Source organism: Quercus robur, chromosome 10 (genome assembly GCF_932294415.1).
Source record: "Quercus robur chromosome 10, dhQueRobu3.1, whole genome shotgun sequence".
NCBI lineage: Eukaryota > Viridiplantae > Streptophyta > Magnoliopsida > Fagales > Fagaceae > Quercus > Quercus robur.
The window spans coordinates 49,062,978-49,072,702 of NC_065543.1; the positions used below are offsets into that span (position 1 = coordinate 49,062,978).

At 31.2% G+C, this 9,725-nt stretch overlaps 1 protein-coding gene across 1 annotated transcript; it reads right to left on the reverse strand.

Moving 5' to 3' along the window:
* Positions 1–234: 234 nt before the first annotated feature.
* On the reverse strand, positions 235–933 carry LOC126704286 (uncharacterized). Its single transcript, XM_050403291.1, has one exon. The coding sequence runs from the start codon at positions 931–933 to the stop codon at positions 235–237; it is 699 nt and encodes a 232-aa protein (XP_050259248.1).
* Between the last annotated feature and the right edge of the window lie 8,792 nt (positions 934–9,725).

Consider the following 9,725-nt stretch of genomic DNA (forward strand, 5'->3'; position numbering starts at 1 on the left):
TCTGATAAGATTCTCAATCTACTACTTCAAGTAATAACACTTGTCCGTGTCATGGCCATGATCTCTATGGAAGCGACAATACTTGTTCTTATTGCGCTTGTTAGGATTACCTTTCATCTTCTTTAGCCACTTCAAGGAAGGATCATCTTTGATCTGCATGAGCACTTGATCGAGTGGGGCATTTAAGGGTGTATAATTCTGATTCCTTGCTGGGGGGCCTGTCTTCCTATTATCTTAGTCCTTTTTGTCATCCATCCATCCCTTCTTTGGACGGGGCCCTTGTTCAGAGTGGCGATTTGCTTCCATTTTCTCAGTTCTCTTCCTCTTCTTAACTATGATTGCACCTTCTGCATTCATAAAGTTCTGAGAGAAGTGGACAAGTTCAGTCATAGTTTGAGGCTCTTGTTCATAAAGCTTGTGGATGAACAGATCTGAATTAAGTCCGTTATGAAAAGCTGCCAATAGAAACTTATCGTCTATCTCGTCCACTGCCAATGCTTCCCTATTAAAACGGGTGATGAAGGACCGCAAGCTTTCACTTTCCCCCTGTTCTATAGTCAACAAGAAGGACGAAGAACGTTTGTGTCTCTGTCCTCCGATGAAGTTATTGACAAACAACTTACTCAATTCTTTAAAAGAACTTACTGAATTCGGGGGTATTTTATCGAACCACACTTGTGCTAGGCCCTTGAGGGTGGTAGGGAAGGCTCTACACATTATTTCATCGGGAACCCCTTGAAGATGCATAGTGGTCTTAAAGGTGGCAATGTGATCAAAAGGGTCTCGTGTCCCATCATACGAATCCAGAGAAGGCAACTTGAACTTTGGTGGTAAAGGGTGACCGTTGATGGAAGCCGTAAAGGGAGAATTAGTTCTGTGGACCAAATCTTCTACAAGACTCGCCCTTCTCATATTCTCTTTCATTTCTTCCATGACTTTCTTCATTTAGTCCATCTCCTCTTTCAAGTGTGGCATTGTTCGTGAAGTGTTACCTCTTAACTGACTTCCAATTTCAGCATTTTCTCTATCATCATGACTTTGTGTTTGTCCTCCTCTTTCATGCTCTTCATGTGTTTGCCTTCTCAGATTAATCTCCCTTCTTAATTCTTGGTTTTGGCGAGTTAACTCCGCCATAGATTGCACATGGACAGATGATGTCTGCATGACCGGTGTAGATTGGCGATTGCAATGGGGGTTGCTTGAAGCATCTCTGCTTCCCTGATGGCCTGGGCTAGTAGCCCTCGATCTAGTCCGTACCATTCAACCTTTTGTCACGGAAAAGAAAAACAACTGCAAAATAATCTTTTCCCACAGACGGCGCCAACTGATGTTTCTTGGAAAATCAGTAGGTTGGATGATGCGAATTAAGATGATGTGTCGGACCTGAAAAAGAATTGACAAAAGTCAGAGGAGACCGGGGTGACCGGCCATAAATCCTCCAATGATGAAGTTTGTTTCTTTCTTCAGGAAATCTGAAATTTTAAGATTCTAGGAATATTGTCTAGAATGAACTTACCCTTCTTCACAGGAGTAGAAGTGTTTATATAGGTCGATGTAAGCGGTTATTCATCTCATAACTCCCCCTATTATTAAGGAGTCCGTAGGATTTGGAGTCAACTCCTGTAACTGCTGTGGGAATTATGTTTCTTCGACTATCGTTTCCATAACTGTCGTTGGAAATGATTCATCACAAAGAGGCCTAATTTCCTTTATTAAGTGTAGAGCTCATCTGTCCAAACGTTTCTAAGGACAGACGAGCTTTTTAAGGTAGCTCATCCGTCTAAATGCTTCTAAGGACGGACAAGGTCATTAAGGATGCCTAAGACGATCACTACATGCGCTTGGTTCGCCCTAATTGGCCTTTCATTGGACGAGCCATATGGACGAACTTAGGAGTTGGTGTTTTTTGTAACACCATCGCAAACAATGCAGAAATTGTATTTACTACTAAGAATAAAAAACACGAGAAGAAATTGTATTTACTGGGAAAAAAAGAAGAAGATTCATATAGTACCGAATATATTAATATCTAAAAGTTGAAGAGCAGCTACGTTCTTGTTGAACTATGTCAGCATAGCATTTTGGTCAATTTCGGTTCATTCGGTATGCTTCGGTTTATTTGGTCCAATCAATTAAGTTTGGTCTATTCCGGTCCAATTCAGTCTACTTCGGTCCATTTGGTCTACTTTAGTCCATTTGGTCCACTTCAGTGATGCTTTGGGAGTAGAGTTGTGTAAAAAAAATATAAAACACTGCTTAATTGACAATTACTATGTCACATTCTTAGTGTAATATTGGTAAGTTCTTGATAAAATTACAATTTTCTTATATTATTAAAGTCTTGTAATTTTTTGTCCTAATATAAGTGATTAATTAATTTACTTATATTTGTTTAATTTTTTAGTCATTCAAGATGTATAGATGATAAACCATTTGTAAGGAGAACTAGAAACATATTCCAACAACACATTGAATTATTTACAAAATATATCACCTTATGTAATAATTAAAATGTAAAATGCATTATGTTTCCTTTTAAAAAAAATTACATAATTTAAAACACTTTCAAATAACAAATATATGTAGCTTAATTTAAAAATTATAATATATTGTATTAACCATACCTTATTAGAAAATAATCATATTATTTTAAGAAATGATTGGGACTAACTCTTATAAATCTATTGACTTGATTCATTTTTCACTTAAGAAAAAAAATAAATCGTTAAATATTTTCACGCACTGCGTGAGTTTGTGACCAGTATAAATATAACTGCTCATGGACTATTTCCGAAGAGGATTGGAGCAGAATGCTCCTGTCTTTGCTTTCTTAAACATATGTGATGTTGATGGGGCAACTTTTGCTCACTCTCAGACACTGGGCTTTGGGGCTATCATACGTGACCATGTTGGCAGAGTGGAGGCCACCTTAAGCAAACACTTTGCTGCGCTTCTGGGAATGCTAGAAACCAAAGTTAAGGCCATGGAGGAGAGAGTGCTCTACACTTGGGACGTGGGAATCCGAGACATTGTTGTGGAGAGAGTGATTCGATCATTGTTATCGATGCTTTGATGGGCTCTAGTGATCCACTGGTTGTTATTGCCAATATCATTGAGAGGACTCAACAAGAGCTGCAAGATTTTAGAAGTGTTCAACTATCTCACATAAAAAGGTAGGGCAATTGCCCGGGTCATGTTTTGGTTCAGTATATGCCAAAAACATTAATTCTTTTATACAAAAAAATCCATTTATAAGTAAGTCTGTTTTGACTCATGATATATCATTTTTTATCTTCTTAATAAAGTTATGATATATATATATATATATATATATAAACACGTGTTTATTTCTTGCTCCGGATGAAAAAATTCTGATCGTACTAGTTTTATTTTTTTAATGATTGAGAGCCAATTTTATTTTATTTTTTTCACGGACTAAATCCAAAGAGGTTTCAAGCTTAGTGCTCTATTATCAATGAAATGACTGGTACCGTGACCCATTAAGCACGTGGAGGGGGCAGGGTTCGAATTTGATGAAGTACAAGATCCTGTGCCGGCTTACTTACATACCCCACATAAAGAAGAAGTGACAGCCAAAAATTTTCCTTGCAGTAGGGTGGGGAGCCAAGCTCAATCACTTTTTCTTATCAAAAAAAAAAAACCTCAATCACTTTTCATGATTGAGAGGCAATTTTATTTTATTTTTTTCACGGACTAAATCCAAAGAGGTTTCGAGCTTAGTGATCTATTATCAATGAAATGACTGGTACTGACCCATTAAGCACGTGGAGGGAGCAGGGTTCGAATTTGATGAAGTACAAGATCCTGTGCCGGCTTACTTAGGGCCTGTTTGGATAAGTCTTTTTCGTCACTCAATTTCCGTCACTCAATTTCCATCATTCATCACTCATCACTCAAATTTTTACATCTGTTTGCCTTCATCACTCAGTTTCCATCACTCACTATTTTTCACACTATTTGGAGGGCCCACGCCTGTCAAAGTGCAGCTTTTTTTTTTTTTTTTCCCACTAGCAGCTTCTTTTTTTTTTCCTCCTGGGTTGGCTGTTCTGTCTGGGTTTTTTTTTTTTTTACTAAGTTTGGTGAGTCTAGGTACTAAAGGAAAAAAAAAAAAAAAAAGAAAGAATAAGAAGGAACGAACAGCCAACGCCAACCCAAAAAAAAAAAAAAGTCAAAAGGTGGTCAAAAGTTGTGGCTGTGGGTCCCTCATGTGTGTTTATTTACGGAAATGCCATTGAGTTATGAGTTATGGAAACTGAAACCAGCATTTTGTTGTTTTTAGTTTCCATAACTCATAACTCAAAAATCAGAGAATTGAGTGATGGAAACAGAGTTATGGAAACAGAGTTATCGTTTGGCCAAACAACCTTTTCGCTATGGGTCCCACCATTTTTGAATTATGAGTTATGGAAACTAAGAATTGAGTTGTGGAAATTGCTTAGCCAAACAGGCTCTTACATACCCCACATAAAGAAGAAGTGACAGCCAAAAGTTTTCCTTGCAGTCGGGTGGGGAGCCAAGCTCAATCACTTTTTCTTATCAAAAAAAAAAAAGAAAAACCTCAATCACTTTTGATTTGCCTTATGTAATATAATAGAAATATTATTTTTATATATAACAAAAACTAGCGTTTTTGCAATGAATGAAAAAATCAAAGATGATCCAAAATTTTAACCGTAAAAATTATAGCATTTTCGTACCTCCCTTAGCAATATAAATATAAATTTTAGTTGGACAGAAATTAGGACAATATGACATTAAACTTATCGATCTAGAGTGCTATTAGTAATTTAGTTTTTTAAATTATTACTTTTTGATACATTAATAGTCGACTTGAAGGGAATTTGAATTATGTATGTTTTTGTTTGAAACACCAGAATATGTTAATTGAAATACAAAACTCTTAACTAGTCTTTTAATTATGTATAGATAACTAAGCAGAAAAGCTAAACTCGACTCTCTCACATTCTCTTTTATATTCTTACTAGTTAGGGCATTACGTGCAAGACATGTGCTTGTCGTGGAAGAAAAGTACTGTAATAATTAAAGTCAATTCTAGATTTTATTTGTATTACAAAATAAAGATATGAATTATTTTATTTTTAAAGTATATAGAGATTTACATTAATCAAAAGAGACATTAATTTAAGAATTTTGATAATTATGTTGTAAAAAGTTAATCTTATTCGTTTAAAAATTTTGATCAACCACAAAGTTAGGGTAGCTATTTAACATATAAATCTTTATTTAACTATAATAATTTTTTAGTACCTACTTGCTAAAGACAATATATCTATTCTCTAAAAACTTCTAAGAATAATAACGAATATCATCATCTTCCAACAATAAACAACTGAGTTTTTCTAAGAAATTTAAAATAAAATAAAATAAAATTTAAAAAAAGATAACAAAAAGCTTGTGTCATTGAATATTATCATTCTAACTTTCTAAGAATTTTTATCATCTAAAACTCAAAATACGTAAAGAAAATTTTTAGGATATTAAAATTTAGCAAGAGTAATTTAGACATTACACAATAAAATATTTTAAGAATCATGAGCTTTCATTGGGGTTTAACTGAGAGAATAACAATATGACATATTTGCTCTTTTTCAAAATATTAAGGGAAAAATTGTTTAATTTTAAAGTTTAAGGAAGAATTGTAAACTACGCCAAACATAAAGGATGAAAAAAAAAAATTTCCTAAGTTTTTGCTTTTGTTTTTGTGTGTAAAATTATGTGTTTTTACTTAAAATAGTGTGTAAAGAAAAAAATATACAAAAAGTCAACCCAAAAAAATTGTATGTGAAATAATAAATTTTGGCTCAACAAAATTGATTAAACTAACAAAAAATTTCTAAAAGCACAACAGAGTGAAGCAACATTTTCATAATACCTTTATAATTTTGTTATATTTTATTTTAACTTGTAAAGAATTGACAGTTCAGCAATTTTGAAAATATTGTGACAACATCAAGATGTCTATGAGATTTTCACAACAAATCATAAATAGTAGATTACTACAAGTTGTTATTGGTAAACAAAAAAATAGTTTCATTGGTAAGTTTAAATTAGAACTAATAACAATTTACCATATTTGATTTGTTATGAAAGTGTTATGAAAATTATTGTGGACAAACCAAAAATAATATAGCAAATATACTACAACTTTATGCATTCACCAAAAAAAAAAAAAAAAAAAAAAAAAAAGGCCAATAAAACAGTGAAAGTTAAATAAACCAAAACTATTGTAGCAAAATTACTATTACTTTTCTCATTCACTCTTTTTATAATATATATATATATATATATATATAGAGAGAGAGAGAGAGAGAGAGAGAGAGAGAGAGAGAGAGAGAGAGAGAAATATACAATGCACTTATAATGTAAATTTATATTGTAAACGCATAAAAATTGGTACATGTTGTACACATTTGCAAAATTTGTACAATTTTTTTTTGCAAATATATATAATATTTGCTACTTTTTGTGTGTATACAATGTAAGCTTACATTATAAGTAAAAAGTAAACATATAAAAATCCTTTAAAAGAAAAAAATATGCTCAAACCAAGTTGGCGAACTTGAAGGAAAAAAAGGAGGAAAAAGGCAAGTCACTAAATTAAAAATACTGTTCATAACATTATTTATGAGCCTATTCGCTCTTTTTATATATAGAAAAAAAGAGCACAAATCGATGACTGAAAAAAAAAATAATTAAAAAAAAGCGATGAACAGTACATATTAAACAAACCAAAAGTACTATAGTTTTTACACATTCACCCAACAAGTGTCACAATATTTTCACAAAACATTTATTTTCAGTTGTGGTTGGTCACAATTTCATATTTTATTATTTTATTTTGACTTAGAAGAAATTGACACCTCAATAATTGTGAAATTTGTTGTGTTAGTATAACAATATATATGTGGGTTCTTATAAATATTTAAAAGAAAAAAAAGTACAAACGGAAGACTGAAAAAAAAAAATTGTAGCTACTGTAGCTACAGTGCCACTTAAACAAACCAAAGTGGCACTGTAGCAATTGTTCAAAACTTGGGGGGAAAAATGGCTCACTACACCAAAAGGGGCACTGTAGAGGTATTGTCTCTTTTTATATAGTTAGTAGAAAAAAGAGCACAAATTGATTACTTAAAAAAAAAATAATAAAAGTATATATTGAACAAATCAAAAGTACTGTAACTTTTACACATTCAATTAACAAGTGTCACAACATTTTCACTAAACATTTATTTTCAGTTGTGGTTGGTCACAGTTTCATATTTTATTATTTTATTTTGACTTATAAGAAATTGACATCTCAATAATTGTGAAAATATTGTGAAATTTGTTGTGTCAGTATAACAATATATATAAAAAGGAAAAAAAAGTACAAACGAAAAAGAAAAAAAAAAACCTACAGTGCCGCTTGGTACTATAGCTACGGTTTAAAACTAAAGGAAAAAAACAAATTGGCTCAATAAACCAAAATGACATTGTAGAGGCACTATAGAAAGATATCAGATAATTCAAAGTCCAATCATATAAAATGACAAAATGAAAATATAACATATTGGATTCGGGTTCAGTGCAATGCAGTTGCCACATCATGTGAGATGTAAACATTTATTGAATTTCATATATATATATATATATATATATATATATGTATTAATTGTATGATGCAATTGGATCTCAATCCTAACCAATCCATTAGTCAGCCACCGACAATTTTCTACACTTCAATCAATCCCAAAAAAAATTAAATAAAAAAACTTGCACAAGCAAAACATGCTAGGATTCCCACATCATTTTATAAAATGATAAAAGACGCATTACTAACTGTTTGTCACTTTGTTTATTGGATAGATAATTTATGAAGGATTTTGCTAATGTGTGTTCTAATATAAGTAATAAAAAATTAGAATCATTAGAAAATATTGACAGATCCACTATATATACTAAAGTAGAAAAGAAAAGTGATAGTTTTTTAGACCTCTATGAAAGAATGAAAGTTTTAAATTCACATTTGAAATAAGAAAGCAAATTTGAACCTCATCATAGATCATCTTCAACTAAAACTATGACAGATAGTTGGTATATAAATAATAATTCAAAAGAAGAAATAGATAAGAACTTACAGACATTACAAGCAACCAACAGAAGAGTTGAAGAAGAAACTAGCCCAATTAAGGAAAGAGTAACACGTATAGAAGATAAAAGAAAGGATCTCATAAAAGAAAGAAGTACTATAAAAAGTATCAGAGATATAATAAATGAAGACAAAGAAAGAGGTATGATAAGGAAAGGCATAGTTAAAGAAATGTTAGAAAAAATAGAAAGACAAATGAGAGTAATAGAGACAAGTAAGGAAGAAAGAGTAAAAGAAGTGTTAAAGAAAGAAAATAGTACTCTTGAAGAATCTCTACGTAGGAAACTAGATGTAAAAGAAAAAGAAAGACTTGAATAAAGAGAAATAGTCAACAAGGGAGGAAAAACAATAATAATGATAGTTTAAAAGAAAAGGCAAAAAGTGGTAGTGTAGTAAAAGTAAAAGTGGAAAAAGTGGAAGTAGTCGACAAAGAAGATAAGAAGTGTAATAGTTTAAAGGAAAAAATTGGTGAAAGACTAAAATCCATTGAAAGAGACATAATATATACTCAAACGGATAGCTTGACAGAATTAACTAAAAAGATGAAAATTTTAAATACACCTTTAAAGATAGGCAGAAAAAGAGACATAGCAGTTTTAAATACTACTGAGTTATTAGATAATGAGAAAACCGACAGACATGTTAGTAATACTATTTGTCATAAATGCAAAAAATATGGACATACTAAAAAACAATGTGATAGACATAATAAAAATATAAAATCTATAAGTAAATTAGAATTTGAGAAAGATATAATAAAACCTTGTCTGTTAAGAAATTAAAACAGTCTTTATTCAAGAAATTACCACAATTAATATGTTCTTCAATGATTAACAAAATATAATCTGTCAGAGCTTCTTTTATTAAAACATCTATTATATGAACATCTGAGGATACTATAAAGAGTGTAAGTATGTTATTTATTATAATCTTGTTGGGTACTTCTATCAAACTGTCAGTCCATTTATATTGACTAAAATTTGTAATCATATTTTCATCTTTTATGCCTTTTCAACTAAGTTCTTTTTCACAAAGTGTTTGAACTATTAAAATTCTATAGACATACCTATTGCTTGTATTAAGTGTAGAAAATATGGACACCATGTTACAGAATGTCAAAAGAAAGAAAAAGCTAAAGATAAGAAAGAAAAGAAAAAAATGAAACAAGATAGGATAGATATAAAACTGATAGCTCTACAGGATTTAATGAGAGAAACAAAAATGGTAAAACAAGAAATAAAAGACATTAACGAAGATAATTCCACAGAGATAAATGAGCAAAATATTACAAAAATAATAAATTTGAAAGAGCTTTCTAAACTAGTGACTGAACCCCCTTCATTAGAAAAAGACAATTTGGATAATGACAACAATAAACAGAATTTTTTGAGTTTAACTAAGAGAGTAATTTTCCAAAAATGGCATATAAAAATCACTCTAGTAATTAATAAAGAGTTTTCCTTGATAGAAATTGCTTTGACAGACTCAGGTGCAGAAGTGAAAAGTTTACAGTTAATTAATCATAAATTGACTCATATTTGTACTAACGATATAT